Below are 24,015 nucleotides of genomic sequence, written 5' to 3'. Positions count from 1 at the left end.
CGTCGTAGTGCAGACACAGGAGAAGCTTCTTCTCTGGAACCCCGAAAGGGCCCCGAAGAAGGCGCTCAGGAAATATTTAAGCTACTTGTCCAGTAACACTTGATTGTACGAAGTCCTGTTCCTCTCCGAGTCCTCAAGAGCACTAAAATTAAGCGCATGTAAACGTTGAAATGAGGCTGTTTCCTTGCCTGGGCAGAGACTTTCAGTTTGTCAGATCCTCTGTTATTAGTCAGGACTTTCCAGTCCTGCTTTTATTGTCCAAATAGCTTTTCAGCAAACTTCTGGAGGCTTATCCGTGACAGGCAGCTATTAGCTATGGTACACGTTGCTGCCGTTTTCATAATTCAGCGAGCAGGGTAGTAGTATGTGGAGCTGATTCAGAGAGAGACCAATTTGCCAGCCAGTGAGGAAGCAAGTCAGGCAAATAATGTGATGAACGCTGGACAGTATCATTTTTGCCAAAGCTTACTCTTCTTGTTTCCAAACAGGAACTTAAAAATGCTATGTTAATGAGCACATACATACTTTGTTCAGCATCAATACAATGCTCCCCATCATGCCGGATTGGGGTGGCCATACTTCCCCTTCTTCCTTCAGGTCGCTCTACTCCCTTTTTCTCATCTTCAGTTTTCCATTGCCTTCAGTTGCTTAGAAAACAAAGCCAGAAATGTTTATCTCCTTTCTCCTTCAAGACCAAGCATACCCTCAAATCTACCTAAACTCACATCTACCCATTTCTGCCTTCATCATGCTGTAGAAAATTTTCTCAGTAAGGACACAGGTGATCACTACGCGAAAACCCAGCGGCCTGTTTCCATGGTCATGTGTTCCATCTACGAAGTTCCTGAAACTATAGACTACTAGAGCTCCTTTCTCGTGCGGAAGCCCTCTACAGTCAGGCCCAACCTGTTTTCTAGCTTCATGCCCTGTTGCTGTGCTCCAGGCACCTTAAACTCAGCTGCATGTATCACCACTGTTCCTTGCATCTGCATTCAAGATCTAGCCTACAGCTTGCTACCCTTTTCTCCTGCACTTCATAAACTATTCCTCCATCAACCACCTGGATTATATAGAACTTTCTGCATAAAGGCTTTCCTTCTCCCAAAGCAGAATTCGGTGCAGCCTTTTGTACCTTTCTTTATCGCTTTTCAACCAAATGGGCTCCTTGAATACTGGAAATGCCGCCTTTTCCATCTTTTCTCCAGTGCCAGTGAAGTGTCTGGATACACTGAAAATTATCAATAGAAGTTGGTTAAATAATGGAGTCTCTCTCTCTCTCTCTCTCTCTCTCTCTCACACACACACACACACACACACACATACGTCTTTGCAATGAGCTTTGACTACACTTACTTAAGCTTTAGTTGTAATTTTATGCAAATCCTCTTATTCTAATACGAAACACTTTGAATAAAGAAAATGCTTTCTGACAAAGCAAAAATAAATTAAGACAGAAAGTTAATTTCTCTTGTTGCAAGACACAGTGAGAATCAGAATTTGGAATTCAACTCCTGGTGAAAATAAATCTAATTTCCTGGGGGGAAAATGCTTATATTTTAGAGGGCAGTGGATATATATATTGCTTGTATTCTGTGGAATACATACTTTAGTGTGGTACTTAAAGAGTATGCACTCTGAACTAAGTGGCCTGGGTTTAAATCCTAGCTCTATCACTTACCAGCTTTATTCTTAGGCAAGTTGTTTAAGCTGTATGTGCCTGTTCCTTCATTTGTGAAAGAGCATTAACAATACCTACTCACTGGGCTGTTGTGGTGCTCTAGTGGGAGAATCTATATAAAGCATGTAGGATAGCCACCTGGCACACAGCCCTGGGCACTTACCATATTCCCTCAAGTCAGACTCTTAGTGCTTACCTAGTATTTTCTATAGCACACATTTTCATCTCTTTCTAACAATGGTGAAAACCGCTATTTGTTCTTTATTTCCTGATCTCTTCTGAAATCAGTGGCGCACTTGCAAGCTGAATGATGGCAATGGGCCCAGAAACAACCAATCTCATCTCAACACTAATGTCTAAGAAACTAGCTCACGAGATAGATTGTTTAATGAAGATGAAATAGATTGTTTCCAACATTCAGGTGAGTGGCTCTTTTCCTTTTGAGTGAATAAAGATCCTTAGTCAAAACTTACCAGGTAGAGCTACAAAGTTGCATTTTTAAGGGTCATCAGATTATTCTGAGGCATGTGATCCTTGGACCACCCTCAGAAAACTGATTTAAATTCAAGTCAACCAGTGTTTCCCACACAGGGGCTGCACATCAGAATAATCTGTACAACTTTATAAAAATAGTATGTCACTGGGCCTCATCCCCAGGGAGTGATTCCAGGGGTCCACATTTTTAAAAAGCCCATGAGTGACCTACAAACCAGTTGCATTTCTGGGAAGAATTCTGTTTGACAATTAAATAGGATGGCTGAATCTTTTTTGAGATGTGACCCTTTATGTAACATATAGGACTTGGAAACTAGAAAAAACTGGCCCAGAAAAAGGATCGACAGCCTTGTCAATAAATGCCAAGAACAGCTCTTGATTTCTTGAAAATCAATTCCATGAGTCTCTGTTTTTCAACAAACTGATGATAATGTTATACCTATATGACTTAGAGTCATGTTTTTAAATAAGGAAACTGTTCTAGAGTCAAGTAAATTCCCTAAAGTCACAGAGAAGGGTAGTGAAACTAACAAGAGTAGAAATGGCGCCTCATGACACACAATCCAGTTCTTCCCACCCAAGTGTCCCCTTCCTTAACCTCCAGAACTGCATTCCCCAACACTGTCCCCTTCCTTTCTGTAACCCAGGAGTCGGCAACATTTTCTATAAAGGGCCAGTTGGTAAATATTTAAGGCTCTGTAAGCCATACAGCTTTCTCGGAACCACTCACCTCGGTCACTGTACAGCAAATCCAGCCACAGACAACACATAAATGAGTATGTGGTGTGGTGTTCCAATAAAACCTTATTTACAAAAAGCAGATGGTGAGCAGGATTGGGATGAGGAATGTTTGCCGACACCTGCTTCCTAAGACTATGGATGTTTTGATCTTCCTCATCAGAAAGTTGAAGATTCTATAGATGATGCCCCTTTATGAAACTGAGATGACAGATCAAATAAAAATATGATCTGAGGGACCAGAATGGGTATGCAGAATAAGTAAACGTTTTTTTCTCCTTAATATAGTTTAGTCTTACTCTATATAGATTAAGCCAGATAACAAGCTACTGTACAACCGTGTGTTAAAAAACATGTTTATTTTACACTATGTACAATCAAAAACATATTTAAAAGCATTATCAATTAAAATAAGTGAAGACCATAAATCACAATTTAGTTTGTTCCTAGTGTATATACCCACATTAAAATATAAAGTACATATACCAAAAAAGAGCCAGAGTGTGCATTTTTGCTAAAACTTGGTATATACATATTCCATTGGAAAAAAGCAATCAAAAATGACTTTAAACCAAAGCTAAGTTCCTGTGATGTGTAGTAACCATTATATTGTTTATATGAGGTAGTAACTAAATTATTTTGGCCATGTATTAATACTCTAAGTCAAAAGAAATAGGAAAATGAGCATAAAATAAGGCCAACCAAAGTAAAAATCCCACTAGAAATTTGAACCACTCCACTCGATGGAATGTTATAGTTCTTCAACGTGACTATATGAAATGTTTAGTGTGGACTCTAATAACGCTGATTTATTCTTTGTGCACACTGTAATTCTGACAACAATTGCAGCGTCACTATTATAGGTACCGCTATTCTGTGATTCAAAATTTTTTCAAAGGTATATTTTTAAGCACAAACAATCTTACAGGATTCTGCTTAAATATAAAAAGACCAGTTACTACAACAGGTGGTTAATTGGTTTGTTTCACATAGAAAACAATCCAAAGACATTTAAAAAAGATGTTGTGGGGCCAAATGCATATTGACATTGTCACAGCTTACTTTTGTGACTTAATACATCACGTATCAATACTCTGTGCAAATATAAACACCAGTGTACTTGCATTAAAATTAAAAACAAGATTATAAAATGATTATAGCCTCCATTACAATTTGGAAGTTACAAGATTTATATTCATATTACTAAATTACATATAATAAAAATACAATAGTGTTAAATGTACTGTTTCATTGCCAGCATCCCGTTTTGTAATATAGCCACACCCAAGAATATACTAAAGAATTCTTAAAATATTAACCCCAATTGCATTTTTCATCAACATTTACATCTGTACAGATAAGACACTCACTTGTACATCTCATAAAAGTACATTATCTACATAAATTCTTAGTGTATGTCTTCAGCAATATGAAGTTTCACAGAAAAATACTGCCTATATGTACAAAGATTACATTAACAATGAATTAAGCACTTGTGTGGTTCAATATGCTAAATATATCCATACCACTTAAAACAGAAATTTCCCCCATCTTGTCTCATGCCACAATAAATTACAAGTAACTGAAGCCAGGTCACTGCAGCCTTTGTACAGCTTCAAGCATTCGTTAATGTTGCCGCGGTAGTGTCCTTCTTTTCTGGCGTTAACTGTCAAAGCACAACATTTCTCAGTAACTGTTTTCATGACCCGCCAGGATGTATAAATTGCTATTTGCTGTGGGGTTATCAGTTGGCCTACTTTCCAAAACCACGACCCTAAAAGTAATAAACAAAAAAACATGTAGCAGAACAAAGTTATTCTTGAAAACTAATGTCAGCAGAAACAGTTTCCATTACTTCTTCATTTTATGCCTCTATAAAATACTGTTTATTTGATTTGTGGGCAGACCATCATTTGCAAATCATTATAGTTAAAGAACCAATTCCAGCTCCGGTAAGTAATTTTGCTGCCCACCAACTCCCACCTCTAAGCCAGTGCTGTTTTAAGAGTCAGGGAGCAGGGGGTGGGTAAACCTGTGTTTGGAATAATTTGGGGGAACTTAATTCTCATAAAGTATAAAACAATCTGTCATTCAAGAAACAGGAAATATATCAGAATAGAACCTAAAAATTCTATCTGGCGCTAAAACCAAAAAGTTTTATTTGTCAGCATATGGTATTTCTTCTTTCTTGTGCTGTAAGCCACACTTTGGACAGCACCGTAATGCAAAATTAGTACTGACAGATCTATATATTCCTGTTACTTGGAACAGCAGGTACATTCTCAAAGGCTTTATAACTTCCTGACTTGTGGATTCTTTGGTGTGAAAAATACAATGTTCAATATATTACTGTAGAAATTTCAATTCCCTTGAAAATGAAATCAGTTTCATGCTGGATTTTATAAAACACATTTAGTACTATGTTTTTAGTACAACCCCTTTCCATACCTGTCGGATCCAAGCAGCCTAAAAATTCTTGTGTTATCTGAAATTTCTTGTGTTACCTGTTCAATTAAAATATAAATTTAATTTCCAAAGTTAAAGGCACACAATTTTATATGGGCATTTAATTTATAACTCTATTGAAAAGAAACATAATTCCTAAGATGAAAACAGATCCCTATATGACTGTTAACTTGTTAAGTCAGCACAGAGATACGTCAATTTGTTAGCCTAGGAAAAACATGGCTAATTTCAAACTAATCCTAAAATAGGAGAATAGGAAAACCATTTACTTATTAAATTACAGAACTTGAGGTTGCTGGAGGGGAGGTGGGCAGGCGGGAGGAGCTAAATTGGTGGTGGATACTAAGGAGCGCACTTGTTACGATGAGTACTGGGTGTTACATGTAAGTGATGAACTGCTAAATTCTATTCCCGAAACTATTATTACACTGTATGTTAGCTAACCGGAAGTTAAATAAAAACATAACAAAACAAAACAAAATTCTAGACCTCAAGGGAAAACTTTAAAAGCAAGCACCCAGTCCATTTATTTAACAAAAACCTTTTGTCAGTTAGGTTAATGCTAACAGCAAGGCCACTGCAGCAGCAAGCCACTTTGATCGGGCCCTTTTACTTTTAAAAGGCTGCAGTGTGGCATGATGGGACAAACTCAAGACTGGAATTTGAATCCCACTTACTAGCTATGACACTGGGCAAGGTACGTAATTTTGTTGAAAATGGTTTTGTCTTCTGCAAAACAGGAGAGAAAATATCTACTCTGCGGTAGTCTTGTGCAGTATTCTTAAAAGTATCAGTGGGTATAATGCCTAGCTATGGGAGTGCTCAACAGAGGATTTTTCTTTCCCATATCCACCGCCCCCCCCCCCCCCCCCCAGTCTCTTGAAATAGTGTTTTCTGATGGCATACAGCCTTCAGGAAGTCTTCAGTGTGACCGATTACCAGCTGGAGAGTTAAAGATATGTCTACAGAAGAAAGACCCACTCCTTTTGCTTATTGAATGCGAAACATTCCAAATTATAATGGCAGTAACTTCTCCCCATTGCATTAGTACCTCTACAATTAGTTATTCTGGAAACATCAGGGATTCTCAACTCTTTTGGAACCCAGCACACCTGAAGGATACAACATGCTCACTTCAGTAATCGTGCTCATGACTGATCTTCGACATGTTTTTGGACAAGCAGTACTCAGTAAGGGCTACCGGCGCACTTTGAAGAAGCCCCTCAGGTGATTTTGGGGGCAACCTTGTCTTTTTGTAAAAACTGTTCTCTTGTATCCTGCCTATGGTGCCTTTCTTTCTCTGCCTAGTGTTTACTAGTTGTTGACTGTTCTTAATTCCCTGTTCAATTTCCACAGATGATTTTAAAACATCTTCCTGAGAAGTGAACCCTCTTGTGGGAATTACTGCTAGGAACATATTAGCCCGAACTGTATTTTCTCTAAGATTTTATTTTTAAGTAACTTCTACAACTCAACGTGGGGCTCAAATTTACAGTCCTAAGATCAAAAGCCGAATGCTGTACCGACAGAGCCAGCCAGGCGCTCCTTGGATTTTTATCGAATACGTACTGTAAATCAGGCATTATGCCAATCACATCGCATGCTTCCTTTCCCTTAATCATCCCATGAAGTAATAAGTACGATTGTTATCTCCCATTTGAAAATGAAAAGGAGCTAAGTGACATGTCACGGCTACATGTACTAAACTGCAGGGCGGAGAAACGAACCTGGCGTCGCAACTCTGGAACGCATGCTGACGGTCGCTCTACTACGCTGCCCACTTGGTTAGCAGAAATGCTCTGAGCTCAGAATGACAGTCTGGGGCATAAACGAGCTTTCTTGCTTGAGGAGCCGAAGGTTTTCGTTTCCCTCTAATGTTCAAGTGAAAGTTATACTGCTAAGACTGATTTGGGGGTACTGGGAGAGTTTCTGGTTTCACTTGCCTGTAATATTCCCGGGGCCAAGTACAATGTCTGTAACCCCAGCACTCTCTGGTGGAAATGGTGAGCTGAACTGACTCACAAGACTTGGGAGTTAAATTGTTCCTGGAGTTAAATTTAGGTAGGAAGAAAAAGGGGCAAAGAGTCTTATAAATGCCAACTGAAGGAGGGTAAGAGAAATAGGAGGCAAGGTGGCTGGAGAGGAATGTGGGATCCTTGACTTATAAGCCTGCTCTGGTCATCATTTCTGAAATCCAAAGTAGAAATGGTGCCTCAAGACGGGGAGAGCCAGCATCTGCACTCTTGTTCCAAGGGATGGGCTGGGAGAGTTGGAGAGCTGCGAGGAAATCACTTTTAGCAGTATTAGGAAATTCTTGTCCCGAATATACAAGTGAGTATGTGGTTGCACACAAAATGCGCACTGAAGTCGTTTGGGTGAATGCAGAAAGAGAGGTGGCTGCAGAGCAGACGCTATGAACCTCGTCACCAGACTGAATACACTGAACATCAACAGCGAGCATATCAAGTGTTCCTCGCATCCATTAGGAACTTGGCAAAGTTAAAGAAAATTGTTTGAAGTAGAATCTGATAGTTTCATGCCTATTTAATGGACATAATTTTGAAAAGACTACTTACCTCATTAGATCTAAAACTTCTACCTTGCATTCCATGTTTCCAGAAAGCTAGCACACTGTCTTGTAGGCAAACTAGCAGGCAAGAACAGCTCAGTTACTGTTAATAGTACAAAAGTTCAACCGATAAGCATCATTCTGTCCCTCTATCTTGCACAGCAGTACTTCCATTAAGAACTAATGTCAGCTATTCCATGTTTACATGGCATCTTTACTACTGAAATTAAAAATATACATATACCAGACAGAACTGAGTCATCTTTTGGCAAGAAAAAAGAAGATTCATTGAAAATATTGTTTTGTTACAGAAACTTTTTGTTTTGAGAAAATGACAACATTATAAAATATTTCAAACATACCGAAAAACATGAGAAGAGCACAGAAACATATGTATCTACCACTCAACTCTCAAATCCTGACATTTTGCCATTATATGCCTTTCGTTTAAAATACAACCAAATTCAGCCAGCACCTGAGTACAGCCCGAGCAGCTGGCCCCGTCCATTCCAGGCCTTCCTTTCCCCCTGACATATCCGCTATTATAAATTTGATGCTTGTCATTCTCATGCATGTTTTTACTATTACTACACAATATCAAACTTTGTATCAACTGTTTCCGACTTTCATACGTGGGGTATGGTGAACATTTGAACTGTTTCTAGGTTTTTGATCTGTAATAAACATTCTGTACCTCTTCTTTAATACGTGTGCAAATTTTTCTAATTCTAGAAACAGAATTAATGGGACACAGGCATACTTTTTAAAAATTTTAGTTTTGCTTTTAATATTTACATATTTAATACATATTTTTGTGTGTATTCAGTGAGGAAGACATCTAATTTTATTTCCTACAGATAAGCAATTGCATCACCATCATTTGCTGAACAGTCCACCATTTTCCATTGACATATTTATGCTATAAATTTCCATTTACATGTAGGTCCACTTCTGAGCCTTCTCTTCTGGTGCCACTCTTCTACTTTTTTATCCGTCTGATCCCACACTGTCTTAATCACTATAGCTTTATAAAAGTTCCAATACTGAGTAGGGCAAGTATTCATCCAAATTTATTTTACTGTTCTTGGCCTTTGACTCTTTCACATGAATTTTTATTTTTTTTCCTTTTTTTTTTTTAATAAATTTATTCTTAAGTTAATTAACATACAGCATAGTCTTAGCTTTAGGAATAGATTCCAGTGATTCATCACTTACATACAACATCCAGTGTTCATCCCAACAAGCACCCTCCTTAATGCCCATCAACCATCAGTTTGTTCTTTGTATTTAAGAGTCTCTTATGGTTGGCCTCCCTTTCTAGTTATATCTTTCCTTCCCCTATGATCATCTGTTATGTTTCTCAAATTCCACATATGAGTGAAATCATGAGATCTTTCTCTTACTGACTTAGTTTGGTTAGCATAATACCCTCTAGTTCCATCCACATTGTTGCAAATGCCAAGATTTCATTCTTTTCCATCGCTTAGTATTTCATTGTGTATGTATGTATGTGTGTATGTATACATACATGTATGTATACACATATATACATACACACACATACACACCCCACATCTTCTTAATCTATTCATCAGTTGAAGCACATCTGGGCTCTTTCCTTAATTTGGCTATTGTTGATAGCACTGTTACAAACACTGGGGTGCACACGTCCCTTTGAATCAGCTCTCCTGTATCCTTTGGATAAATTCCTAGTAGTCCAATTGCTGGGCCGTAGGGCAGTTCTATTTTTAATTTTTGGAGGAACCTCCACACTGTTTTCCAGAGTGGATACACCAGTTTGCATTCCCATCAACACAGCAAGAGGGTTCCCCTTTCTCCATATCCTCGCCAACACCTGATGTTTCCTGAGTTGTTAGTTTTAGTCACTCAGACCGGTGTGAGGTGGTATCTCATTGTGGTTTTGATTTATATTTCCCTGATGATGAGTGATATTGAGCATCTTTTCATATGTCTGTTTGCCAAATGGATGTCTTCTTTGGAAAAGTGTCAATTCATGTCTTCTGCCTATTTCTTCACATCTGGATTGTTTTTCGGGTGCTGAGTTTGGTAAGTTCTTTATAGATTTTTTATACTAATCCTTTATCTGATAGGTCATTTGCAAATACCTTCTCCCATTCCGTTGGTTGCCTTTTAGTTTTGTTGATTGTTTCCTTTGCTGTGCAGAAGCTCTTTATCTTGATGAGGTTGCAATAGTTCACTTTTGCCTTCAGAGACATGTCAAGTAGGAAGTTGCTGTGGCTGAGGTCAAAGAGGTTGCTGCCTGTTTTCTCCTGTAGGATTTTGATGGTTTCCGGTCTCACATTTAGGTCTTTCATCCATTTTGAATTTATTTTTGTGTGTCACATGAATTTTTAGATCAGCTTATCATATGGCACAAATCACTTTATTGGGATTTAAAAAAAAATGTTTTTTAATGTCTATTTATTTCTGAGAGAGAGACACAGAGTAACCAGGGGAGGAGCAGAGAGAGAGGGAGACACAGAATCCGAAGCAGGCTCCAGGCTCCAAGCTGTCAGCACAGAGCCAGACGCAGGGCTTGAACTCAGGGACCGCGAGATCATGACCTGAGCCAAAGTCAGATGCTTAGCCAACTGAGCCACCCAGGCGCCCCAGGATTTTTATTTAAACGAACCAAATTTGTGGTTTAACTTATAAAGAACTGACACCTTTCTCATATTCACAGACACGGTATAGTTCTTCATTCGTTCAAATCTTTTATGCTTTCAAACAGTAACTTGGAATTTCCTAAATAATGGTCTTAAACATATTTTGATTACATGTATTTCCAAATTTCTTATCTTATTGCCATCGTCAGTGAGATCTTTTTTTCTATTAATTTCCTAATTACTGGCATATCAAAAAGCTATTTATTGGTGTGAGTCATATCTAGCAACTCTGAATTCTCTTACTAATTCCAGCAGTTTACTCAGAGAGCTATACAGTCCATATAATCATATCATCAGCAAAAAAGGATCTTTTACTTTTTTCTAATCCTCATAGTTTCCTTGTCTAGTAAGACAATGTCAAATGTGATGATAGCACATATTCTTATCTTGTTCTCGACTTTAATGGCAGAATCTGACCATGAAACATGAATATTTTTTTATTATTTTTTAAGTATATTTTTTAAAAGTTTATTTACTTGAGAGAGTATGCACATGTGCATGAGGGAGAAGCAGAAGGGGAGAGAGAGAATCCCAAGAAGGATCCCAAGAAGGCTCCACACTGTCAGCACAGAGCAAGACTTGGAGCTCGATCCCATGAACCATGAGATCATGACCTGAGCCAAAATCAAGGGTCGGATGCCCAACCAACCTAACCACCCAGGAGCCCCAAACATGAATATTTTTAATAGGCTTTCCTAGATGAAGAACATTTCCTTTTATTGCTAAGTTGCTGAGAAGTTTTTTCTTAAATCATGAATGATCTGGATTTTACTCAATGCTTTTTTTGTGCATCTACTGAAAGTTATGTGACTTTTTGCTTTTAATATTTAATGTGCTATATTATATATTACATAAACAAGTTTTCTGATGCTGAACCATCTTTACTTTCCTGAAATAAACTCTATTATACTTGATGGTGTGGAGTTCTATTTACTATTTTGTTTCAGATTTGTTCAAATTCTGCTTTCATGAGAATGGATTCTTTTGTTTTCTATACTAACCTTGCTTGATTTTAGTATCAGTGTTAAACACTGATTTGTTCAGCATTCCTTCTTTGTCAGTAATCTGAAATAGTCTGTACAGGATAGGGATTATCTCTTTTTAAGGGTGGATAACAGTCTCCTATAAGGATGTCAGGCTTTATGTGGGGAGACTCTTGATTACTAGGCACCTCAAGCAAGGAGCCAGGCTCTGGTTCCCACTTCCTACAGGATACTTTTAGTCTTCTTTATCAGAAGGAGCACAGCAGGCCTACATATTGCTTTGAGTTTCTGTTCTTTATTTATCTTATTCTTTGGCTTTGGCTATGAGTTTTTAAGCACAGATTCCATTTGATTTTTATTTATATATATTAAAACAATTTTTTTAACTTTTTTTATTTTTGAGAGACAGAGAGAGACAGAGCAGGAGCAGGGGAGGGGCAGACACAGGAGAGAGGGAGACACAGAATCACAAGCAGGTTCCAGGCTCTGAGCTGTCAGCACAGAGCCTGATGTGGGGCTTGAACCCACAAACCGTGAGATCATGACCTGAGCCAAAGTCAGACGCTTAACCGACTGAGCCACCCAGGCGTCCCGCACAGATTCCATTTTAAAATCGTGAAGAGATTTCTCTCATTTTATTATCAGCATTTGCTTGCTGGAAGAAGGGCATTCTACTTAGAGGAGACAGTAAAAGTAGAACCAGGAATAAAACAAATGAACTATCTGTCCTTGGCCCTACCCTCTTTACATATGTGCAAATATCTTCCATTGATAATGAAGAGCAAAAAAATTGTGCCTAGTTAAATACTGAATTAGCTCTCATTCATATTCCCAGCACCATCTGTGATCATTTTTACCTCATTTTTCTGGAATGTAATCATTTTAATATTTACTTATTTATTTAATTTAATAAATAAATTTATTATTTAATAATAATAAATAAGAGAAACAGAGAAGAGCAGAGAGAGAGACAGAAAGAGAAACAGAGAGAAAAGAGCAGAGAGAGAGGGAAGAAGAGAATCCCAAGCAGACTCCATGCCCAGTGCAGAGCCCAACACAGGGCTGGATCTCATGATCATGAAATCATGACCTGAGCCAAAATCAAGAGTCAGAGAACTGACTAAGTCACCCACATGCCCCTGGAATGTAGTAATTTTAGAATACTGAATATATGAGAAATCCTTTTTCAGAAAACACCGTAGTCCAGCAAAATGTGAGAATGAGATAATGGAATCTCCTTCTTGCCATTTTCACATTTTGCTCTGGTCAGCAGATAAAACAGCAGAAGTACAACAGAGTACACTAAGTACTAAATTTTAAAGTACTTATAGGGAAACTCCACAGGAGTTTGGAGGAAATGGAAATTCCTGTTTTATGAAAAATGGTATTTATTTCTTTTGAAATGTCAAATCTGTAAGGAGGACAACATTATTTCTAGATGTCAGTTATTAAACTATTTTAGAGAATGTATGAAAGTGAAGACTGATGTTGACTTCATATTCATTATACCCTGTATTGTAAAAAATGTATTCTTAGTAATATATTTCTATAATCTCAGATAATTATCAGGTAAGATATTTTAAGCAGCTCTTACTGCAATCAAACCAGAAATACAAAACTTGCACTTACCTATTGATTCAATCTGGAAATCAAAGGTGAGCTCAGATGATAATTTTCTGCTAGATTTTAATCTTCCTTGGAGATTTACTATTTTTATACAACCTAGAGATGGGGAGGGGGAGAGTCACTCAGAAACTAAGATAAAAGGAAGGTGTTAAAATAAGATGTTCATAAATAAAAACTTACAATCCAAGCATACGAGAATGGTATCTCTCTCCAATTGGGTTACGTGAGTAACACTTGTCTGTGGGCTATCTGTAACACAAACAAACTCAATAAACTGACATAAAAAAAGTAATTTTGAAAGCACAGAGACCTAAAAACAAGAATTCTGAACATCACTGAATCTGAAACAGACTTAAATTTTTAGCTATACATATGTACTGACTGAGCCAGGCTGCTTGGGTCTAAACTCTGATGCAAGTGCTGAAGGAAGTCAGGGCTCACTGGAACGCTAACTATTGTCATTACTGCTGGTGATGTCATTATTTTCACTCATATGTGAAATCAGGAGTCTAATCCTCTATATTATAGTTATGACTGATTTCTGCTTTTAAGCTCAGAAGGCCAGGGACTGCTTTGTATATCACATGGCAGTGTCCAGCACCACATGCAATAATTATTTACTGAGTGAATGAATCAGAAGGACAAACAAACTACTTCAAGTACAAATGAGTTAAAAGAAATACTGAAGTATTTTGAGAAGTATGAAATATTATCAAAATGCAAACAGGAATCATTTTTTTTATTAAGATTTATTAAAGTTCTTATAAACTGGGAATTTTTTTGTAATTGTTTTTTAATGTTTGTTTACTTTTGAGAGAGAGAGAGAGAGAGAGCGCGCGTATGCGCACGGGTGAGGGGCAGAGAGAGGGAGACACAGAATCTGAAGCAGGCTCCAGGTTCTGAGCTGTCAGCACAGAGCCCGGCGCAGGGTGTGAACTCACGAATTGCAAGATTATGACCTGAGCCGAAGTTGGACGCTCAACTGACTGAGCCATGTGGGCGCCCCAAGAATGCTTTTGAAAAAAATATTATATTTATTTATCAATCAATAAATATATACATATATATACATATACACACACACACACACACACACACACACACACACACATATATATGATATAGATCTGTATCTGTATCTATATAGAAAGCACAAGTGGAGGAGGGGTAGAGAGAAGGAGAGACAAGAATCCCAAGCAGGCTCCATGACATCAGCGCAGAGACCAATGTGGGGTCCAAACCCAAGAACTGCGAGATCCTGACCTGAGCCGAAATCAAGAGTTGGACGCTAACCAGGCACCCCCAAACAGAGAATGTTTAAATGATTTTCCATGAAGTGAAAAGTAGGCTACCCCAAACTTTGTACGAACATCAAAACTGAAACTGCTGATCTACAGGCCTTTGTTTCTGGCCTTACGTGTCCTTGAGAGTGGGTCTGATGACCTACAGTTACTGTTTTCTACTTCCTACAGTATTAGTCTTAGGACATCCAAGGCCTGCCGTTAGACCTTCAAATGTATTTTAGACCTGGTACGTCTGTAACCAACCAGAGCTGAAAGGACACGGAACAGGCCTCCTGGAAATCAGATCTTTGTAGCTCTTACATACGTGGGTGAAAATTAACAATCTGAACACATCTATACAATCGACTTCAGTTCAGGAAGCCAGGCTAGCATACCAGAGAGAAAGTCAGGAAAATAAGGTTTTACCAACTGCTTGTATCAATTAGTTACCAAACACTAGAATCACCCGGAGATCTTTACAAAATACTGATGCCTAGCTGCCACGTCTAGATATTCTTATTTAATTGGCGGCGTATGTGACTTGAGGTATCAGGAGTTTTAAAACTTCCCAGGTGGGCTGTACAGTGCAACGCAGTTTAGGAAACAAATGACTCAGAATTTCATATGATGCAAAACTCTAACCATACTTTCTCTCATTCAATTTTTACCTTAGCATCTCAAAACCAGAGATGAACTGTAGTTATCATACTTAGTTTCTATTGTTGGGATGAGCACTGGGTGTTAAAGGTAAGCGATGAACCACGGGAATCTACCCCAGAGACCAAGAGCACACATTACACACTGTATGTTCGCCAATTTGACAATAAATTATATTAAAAAAGAAAAAAGGAAATCTAATGTTAATTCACAAAAAAAACTTCCAAAAAACAAAAAAATCCAACTCCTAATAAAGTGATTTCATTACAGTAAGAGAATGAAATCAGAAGCTCCTTAGAATGAAGGTACCCACACAGCTGTACAAAATTCTTCTGTGCAGAAATCAGGCCCTTCATTCAACAATTAGTAGAAAAGGATTTAAAATTAAAATGCTTGGGAGAAATAAGGTATTAACTGAAATCCACTAACAATAAAATATCAATCACCCAATAATGCCTTCCTATTAAGCAGGGAGGAAGAGTTCAGGAAAGCAGGAGTGCACCCGCTGTCTGAAAGGGTAGATAGGTGTCTAAGAGAGAATGCAGAACAGAGAATTCTAGGGAGCCAAGGAAGCCACATCACGTTGTCAAGGGCCAGCCATGTTTTCCTTCAACAATGTGTCCTTAAAGGAAAGCTGTCTCAAGTTTCCTGGGCTTCAGGAAGTCATGTAATTGTCTCTAGGTTTTTGTGAATGTGTTTGCGATGATTTTTTTTCAGTGTCAAAGACCCACAACTCTAAGTTTTTTCCTTTTGTGAACACTCTTTTAGGCTTCCAACAAACTCCTGACTATTCAATATTTATCGGCCAATTGTCTTCTTAATATTTCCCTAAGAACCCAAAGACCCTGACAAAAGGCCTCTGCAAGACCTTTAAAAATTGCCTTCTTGGGGTGCCTGGGTGCCTCAGCTGGTTAAGCATCTGACTTCGGCTCAGGTCATGATCTCATGGTTCATGAGTTCGAGCCCCACGTCTGGCTCTGTGCTGACGGCTCAGAGCCTGGAGCCTGCTTCAGACTCTGTCTCCTCTCTCTGCCTCCTCCTCCTCCCCTCTCCTCCCCTCCCCCACTCATGCGCGCGCTCTCTCTCTCTCTCTCAAAAATAAATAAAACATTAAAAAAATAATGAAATTGCCTTCTTAAATGGCCACTGTCTATTTTACAGCAAAACATTGTGCAGTGTTATTTTTAAAGGGGAAAAAAAGCAAAAGGAGCTCCATAATAAACACAGTGCTTTAAAAATCAGGAAAAAAAAGACCATTCAGGTCACTTTTTTTAAAGTGTAAAAAGTTGAATCAGATTTATTTACCACGAAACACAAGTTTTACTGATATGTACTGACTACACCAACAAGATTGGAGGTTTCAAACTATAATCAAATTTCTGTAAAAAGATAATTAATTGGAAATAATATTTCCCAAGATACTAGTATGAAGAAAGGATCTGCTACGCCACTGGGCAACGCAGATCAAAATTTAAGAAAACAAATTGTACAAAAGAATGATTTTCAAGCACCCTCAAATATTTTTGTTTAGCTATATTTATATCTTAGTTATGAATCATTAAAAAATTCATTAAAGTGACTGCATAGTACCTGTGTCTCAATTACCAGAATATGATGGAAAATAGACTCAGTGCAGTTTTTGCTTTTATTTAGATCACCTTTCCTCAGCCTGAGGCCTGTGTATGTGCAGTTGACAGGGCGGTGCCTGTGTCAGCGTCACCGGCATCGGCCGGGAGCACACAGAAGAGCAACTTCTCAGGCCTTGCTCCAGATCCACCAGATGAACTCTGGCAGTGGGGGCCAGCAGGCCTCCGGGGGATTCTGATCCATACTCATGTTTGGGAACCACTGATATGTATTGGCCTTAATAACTCAGTAAAAGTCACAAACCTGACTCTGTAAACCACGAAGAGGTAGAATTTGGGTTGACGGTTTCAAATCGAACCACCTGGTTGAAGTCTCTCCCTCTGCTGACGCCAACACAGACGAGAGGGTACTCCTGTTCGGGAACTACCAGCATTTCGAACACTCGAAGCGGACAAGGTATAGGAAAATCTATGTGCTAGACACAGAAACAAAAGGACATTAAACAAAGGAAAACGGAAGCCAAATAGTGTCACGAGAGCACTAAGAATTTTTACTTCTACAAACACATGGAAAATAACTCTCTACTATTAGGACTGCTTCTTGTCACAGAAACTCTGGGTATGTAGAAAAACACAAATTATAAAGTATTTGATTTGAGGTTTAACACTGTAAAATGTTGTTAAGTTAAAAATCACACAATTTTAAGACATTAGGGCTAGAAGGGAACTTATAAATCACCTGTCCAACCTAGGTGGTAACTGAGATCCAGAAATCTGGGGACTGGCCCAGGGTCCCCCAGACTTTGTTGCAAAGTCTCCTGTCTCCCCATTGGATGCTGCTTCAGTTATATTTCCCTGCTTTCTTATCCAACTGAGCAAACATGGATGAGAGCACAGAAATGCTAATTAGCAAGAAACACTCCTCTTATAAGTGTGGACAGTAAAAAAAACCCCATAAATAAGAGAAATTTAGCTTCTTGGCGCAGGTGATGCTATTCATTAACTCACTTATGATGCAACCAATTTTACTTTTACATAATTTCAAAAGTATTCTTACATTGCAACCAAGAGACTAAATAAATTCGTATTTTGTAAGTTTGGGAAAATAGATGGAGAACATTAACATCCTCAGTAATCAGGAAATTAAACCACGAGATAAGATCCATATCCCCCTGACTAAAATGAAACAAGTGACAGTAACAAGTATTAACAGGAGGAGCAGACGAGTGCTCACCAAGTGATGGGAGCATAAGCAGGCCATGCTGGCTGACTACATTATCTGTGAGTGTCAGGGCCCTGCAATACTCTTATCCTTTCTAGAGAATACGAGCACACACAGGCACAGGAGACATGATGCAAACATGTTCACAGCAATATTGTTCAAATAACAAAAAACTGGAAGTAACTCAAATACCCATCAACAATAGCTAGATAAAGTTACGGCCTATTCGCACAATGGGAAGTCACAGAGCAATGAAAATGAACAAACTAGAACCATATCCAACAACTACACAAATCTGATGCTGCACCAAAGCCAGACACAAACGAATACATACTTTATGACTCCACTTACATATTGGGGAAGAATCAGGTAAAATTAATTCTAATTTTAGGGGCTTAGGGGTGTACGTTTATACAGTGAAAATGGAAAATAAGGGAGCTGACTCCTAGTGGATGGGGTGCCATGGGGAGTTCAGAGGTGCAGATGATATTCCTCACAACAGAAAAGGTTGTTTTTCAAAAAATATGGGTCTTATCCATATGGTAGTAAGTCTACTCTTAGTATGTTTTAGATTTTGTTGTTCTCATGAATGGGCTGTAATTTCATTTAATTTCCCCCAAGGTTAGTATTGGTAGTATTTAACAAAGCTACTGAATTTGATTTATTTTTTAATCTGGCAACATGTAAATTCTGAAGAAAATAAACTCTGGAGAAAAACAGGTGAAACAGGTCCACCATAACTATTATTCTTAAAAGTGTCAGAAAATACACACACACACGTGTTAGAAAACACAATGTGGTCCTTGTGGCTAGAAGGTGAAGCTCTATGTGCAACTGTTGTTCCCGTATTCCTTCCTTCCCTGTGACTGCCAGACTGCCTCCATCCCATGGGTACAGACACTTCTTCATCAACACTCCCCAAACCCTTCTCTTTAGAAGCTTTCCCCTTACCTGGGGAGAGGCTTTGGATAAAATCTGTCATATATATATATATTTTTAACGTTTATTTATTATTTTTGAGACAGGGAGAGACAGCATGAACGGGGGAGGGTCAGAGAGAGAGGGAGACACAGAATCCGAAACAGGTTCCAGGTTCTGAGCTGTCAGCACAGAGCCCAACACGGGGCTCAAACTCACAGACTGCGAGATCATGACCTGAGCCGAAGTCGGATGCTTAACTGACTGAGCCACCCAGACGCCCCTAAATCTGTCATATTTTTAATAAGGTAAAACATTTAAAATAATTCTCTTTGAAATGTGTTAAGGGCAGTACAGTAAAAAATAGTGCTTCTTTGTGTGTGTGTGTGTGTGTGTGTGTGTGTGTGTGTGTCAGCAAATAAGAAAACCAAGAGATTCTGAATATTTCTATTTAGTTTCTAATAATCACGTGTTAAGTCATTAACAGAAGAGGACTCCCGTCTAAAAGCTTTACATCCAGTTGCTGTTGGTGATGGTCCTTGAGGGCAGTGGCCATATCTTACTCATTTCTGTCTCCTTAAACAGCACTGTGCCTGGTTGGTAGTAAGTACGTAATTGTTTGCTGGGAAGGTCTTTAACTTACAACTTTTATGATGAAAATGTAGTCTAATAAATCAAAAACTGTCAAAAATGTCATGAAGAGGAGGATAAAGGATAAAAGTGTTTTTGAGCACAGCTTGTAAGAGTGTAGAAAAGCAACATCATAAATACTAACCACAACAATGTCAAATACAGAAACAAAATATCCACAGGGTCTTGGAGCAGAGAGGCAGGGGAAGGAGAGCTGGGTTAAGATTCAGGGAGGAGAGTAAGAGCCTACAGAGAGCTCAGGGAGTTTAAGGGGAAAGTGGGAAGGGCGTGAAGTCTTGAGGGAGACTATACTGTAAGTCTAGTATCTTTGAACTCTGGCAACAGGCCTCATTAGCCAGGGCCAGGCTCCTTGGGACTATCCACTTGGAAGAGAGAAAATGTGGACGGGTAATTTTTAAGCTTCCCATGTCTTATACATTCTCTCCTGCATGCTCTTCATACCTAAAATTCCTTTAACAGAGAAGAGTCTTTGTTGTGTATTAGGGTAAGTGGTATAACATATCAAATTACACAAAAAATTCATTCATCCTATGGTTTAATCAGATTATTAACTGATGATATGAACACTGATATGATGAAACTATTTTTCATTCTACCAGAGGTTAAGAATGAAAGGAATAGGGAAGATGTACCTAAAATAGACCTAAAAGGGGAAAGGAAGGGGCAGGGAAGGGGAGGGCTGCTGAAAAATCAAACCATGTACACTTTACTCCTCCATTTATGATAAGGTGTATTTTTGTGAAATGGGCAAGAAAAAAGAGGAGCTGAGGACATAGCAATTTTTGCCATAAATGGGCTGATTCAGAAGCTCTGCTTTAGACAGTTCTTAAGGCTATTTATTTTTCCCCTGCATCTTCTGGTTTAAAGAATTTTTGTTTCAGTGATTTGTGGCAATACCACCTCAATGGATCCAAAATTCTTGAAACTATTTTTTCATTTCTTTAGCCCTAGTTAATTTTGAGGTTAACAAATAGTGATACGAAATTAAAAATAGATTCCTCAGTCACTTATAAAATTTAAATAAAAGGAAGCTTTTATTATGCTGTATTATAAAATTTACGAAGAATCCACTCCAATTATATTCTGATCCCAATTTCCTTTTTTTTCAAATTTTTTAATGTTTATTTTTGAGAGAGAGAGTGAGAGAAACAGTGAGCATGTGAGCAAGGTTGGGCAGAAAGACAGAGGGAGACACAGAATCCGAAGCAGGCTCCAGGGTCTGAGATGTCAGCATAGAGGTCAACGTGGGGCCTGAACTTGCGAACAGTGAGATCATGACCTGAGCCGAAGTCGGATGCTTAACCGACTGAGCCACCCAGGCGCCCCTCCTGACCCCAGTTTCTACGGAGATCTCAAATGCTCAAAAACTAAGACTACTTAATTTACATAAAATAGCAAAGGAAACATCTTTAAAAAATTCCTTTGGCAGTCCCTTGGTGTGAGTGAACCTGTACTTCACACATTTTGAGTTAGTTTTTCCTCCAATTTAAAGTTATTGCTGAGTAGTATTAGATATTTTAAAGAATGTTCATTGATTACAGATTCTAGAGAAACTCAGTCACCAAAAAACCATTCATGGGAAAGCCTGGGCAAATGAAAATCAGCAGGCAGGCATGTAACTCAGATCAAGAACTTCCTTCTCAGCATGGTTACCCCTTGTCCTCTTGGGCCAAACGCCAACCTGCAGGTAATTCTCCTGCTGTGATGGAGCCGGTCAACCAGAGGGTACACTGGAACAGCATTTCACTGCTTTTCAACACCTCCGGTTCTGGATATCCGACTGTGTATGTGAGACCCTGTTTCCAGCTCCTACTGTCACTTCCCTGAACCATCCCTCTAGTCTCTTCTGAAACTTGTATCAGGCCAACTCATTTCCTTACGATCTGACGGAGAAAGTGCACAAGATGTGGCCCGACAGGGGACTCTCAGGTCTCACTATTTTTCGTGACTGACACTGGAAGTGGAGATGTAATACCCAGGCAGGAGATTAACACACACACGCAGACTTTCACCACCCTGCCACATAATCCAAAATCATGACATTAACTTGAGAATTAATGGGAAAACATGTTGTTGGGTTTTTTTAAGGAAAAAATCAGGAACAGGAAAATTGATTTCATTTATAAGCTTTTATACTAAGAATGACTTAGATTGCTTTTCGTGCTTACCTTAATTAACATAAATTTCTGCATTGGTTCAACCCATTCTAATAGAACAATGCTAGTCTGAAGCGCCCCACATAGGTACTTATGGCCTGTGTAAGGATTTCGCACTGTCAAGGCAAAAAAGTGTATGTAAGTCCTCTTATGATACAAAATCCTTATGATAGTAGTCGCAAGCTCTGAGAACAAACAAAAGCTGGCTGCTAGGTCAATTTCTTAATTAGACTACAGGGTGAAAAAACTTTCAGGTAACAGCAGGAAACTCCTTCATCACTTGCAGGATTTCTGTCTAATGCACAAACGAAACCGGTGGTTGTTTTGGGGTCTGGGGTGGGAAGAAAGATTTTGCATCTCATGGGAGCAGGGAGATTAGGTGAGGCAGCAGGACCCTAAAGGAAGGGTCCTAAGAAGATTTGGGGGGAAGTTGCCAAACTGATAGGCTACAGCACACTTCAGGACAGGTGATTAAGGATGCTTTTGGTAGTAATGTTCAGAGGTAGTAATGCTTTGGTTGCCAACAGCATGAAGATGTTAATGAAATCTCAAAATACAGGTTTACAAATAATAAAACAAAGCCTCAGAGTTTCTGAAGGGAAGAGATTTTAAGGGAAAAGATTTTTTTGGTTTTGCTTGGTGCAAATAAAACAGCTGGTTGTTATGGGGGTGGGGAGGGATTCGGGGTCGTGTGTGTGAACAGAGACTAGAACCTTCACACCACAGGCATAAGGTTTCACACATTAAAGGCATGAAAATATATGCTGAATGAATAAATGCAGTCTCATAAGCCATTACCAAGCAGCATGTGAATGACAAGTAACAGGCCCCTTGGAGAACAGGGTGTGATAAAGTGCCATAATAAAGTCATCCTACTTTCTCCATTTATCCAGTCAATAAATAATTTGCAAAACAACTGTTATGTACAAGGTACTATATTATAGGGTTAGTCTACACGGAGACTGGATGGCCAAGACATTTGTTTTACTCAAGGGGTAAAAATAAACTATCACTGGCAGAATACCCTGGAGAAGTACTGTTTCATACTAGATTTAAAAATAAGCCTCACAGTGTTTTCTCATTCGCTCCGCAAAGCAGGAGAGCTATGTGCTATGGAACAGTTTACTTACCAACACAACATTTCTGACACCACTTGGTTTCAGGGATTTTTGCTGATACAGCAAATTTCCTAAATGTAAATGAAAATGAATATATAATACATGTAGGTAAAGTTAGTATATGATAATGGTATCATTACAGATTAATGGAGAATAAAAACTGGTGCTGACATAATAGGTAATCTATTAAAAATAATATATTTGATCTGTTTCTCATCCCTCTTCCAATCAATTCCAAATAGATTAAAGATTTATTAAAGTATGAAAAACAAGACTATAGAATATTTAGATTTAGAAGAATAGAACCATGGGATTTCCTTAAAAAATACAAAAAGAAACAAACTATACAGGAAAATATTAATAAACTTCTGTTTTTAATGTTTATTTATTGAGAGAGAAAGAGTGTGAGCCGGGGAAGGACAGAGAGAGAGGGGGACAGAGGATCCAAAGCTGGGTCTGTGGTGACGGCAGCTTCACCTGAAGCAGCCCAATGCAGGGCTTGAGTTCACTAATCACGAGATCATGACCTGAGCTGAAGTCGGACACATAACCAACTGAGCCACCCAGGCACCCCAATATTAATAAACGTAACTGATACTTTTTTTACTTAGGGATCCCTACCACTTCAAACTACAGGTGGCAATTTGTTGAATGAATTTGAATATATTAACAACTTTGGTTTACCAAAAGATAACACTAAAAAAGTAAAAAGATATGCCATAAACTGGGGGAAAGATATTTTTTAGCACATATAATAAATTTAAGCTATGTAAAACATTGTCTTATCACTAAAACAATTTATAAGAACTTTTTAAAGACATTTTTATTTCTCTGCTCAGGAAGAGTGAGATATAGATTTTCTGTTAAGGTCCTTTACGGGTTCTGCAAACAGGTGATTCAAACTTAATATGTAAAAATCCATTTGTTTTTTAAACTACAATTAAAAAAAGTACCCATGAACTCAAATGGCTTTATAATGAAAATTAATATAACAGACTGCTAACGTACCAGGTTTTGCTAGCCTCAAATTATACTTCTCCATTTCTGTACACACAAACTTCTTTTACATGTGTAAACACGCCACATATTAGAGGTCATTGCTCTGCACATCTTTTTAAAAAAACAAAACAGAGTTGCCCTTTGCTGGTAACAGAACTGTAGAGCATGTATGTGATGCGCAAT

At 38.5% G+C, this 24,015-nt stretch overlaps 1 protein-coding gene and 1 long non-coding RNA gene across 5 annotated transcripts in view; one reads left to right on the top strand and one right to left on the bottom strand.

Moving 5' to 3' along the window:
* The first annotated feature begins 25 nt into the window (after positions 1–25).
* LOC122216392 lies at positions 26–8,187 on the top strand. Its single transcript, XR_006200873.1, has 4 exons — positions 26–105; positions 1,967–2,099; positions 6,253–6,604; positions 6,734–8,187. It is a non-coding gene; the product is annotated as an uncharacterized LOC122216392 (long non-coding RNA).
* The window catches only part of MAP4K3 (mitogen-activated protein kinase kinase kinase kinase 3), a 204,703-nt gene continuing 183,941 nt past the window's right edge, over positions 3,254–24,015 (bottom strand). For 2 of the 4 annotated variants that reach the window (XM_042933182.1, XM_042933183.1), the window contains 8 exons: positions 22,846–22,904; positions 21,728–21,831; positions 17,073–17,244; positions 13,423–13,491; positions 13,246–13,338; positions 7,954–8,024; positions 5,360–5,415; positions 4,490–4,685 (listed from right to left, as the gene is read on the bottom strand). In XM_042933182.1, the coding sequence (XP_042789116.1) occupies positions 4,598–4,685; positions 5,360–5,415; positions 7,954–8,024; positions 13,246–13,338; positions 13,423–13,491; positions 17,073–17,244; positions 21,728–21,831; positions 22,846–22,904 (712 nt within the window). In that variant the 3' untranslated portion in view covers positions 4,490–4,597. Of the gene's footprint in view, positions 4,686–5,359; positions 5,416–7,953; positions 8,050–13,245; positions 13,339–13,422; positions 13,492–17,072; positions 17,245–21,727; positions 21,832–22,845; positions 22,905–24,015 lie in introns of all 4 variants that reach the window. The other 2 variants (XM_042933181.1, XR_006200872.1) reach the window with 2 other exon arrangements.

Source organism: Panthera leo, chromosome A3, assembly GCF_018350215.1.
Source record: "Panthera leo isolate Ple1 chromosome A3, P.leo_Ple1_pat1.1, whole genome shotgun sequence".
NCBI classification, from domain to species: Eukaryota; Metazoa; Chordata; class Mammalia; order Carnivora; family Felidae; genus Panthera; species Panthera leo.
This window is presented reverse-complemented; position numbering and strand designations above follow the sequence as displayed.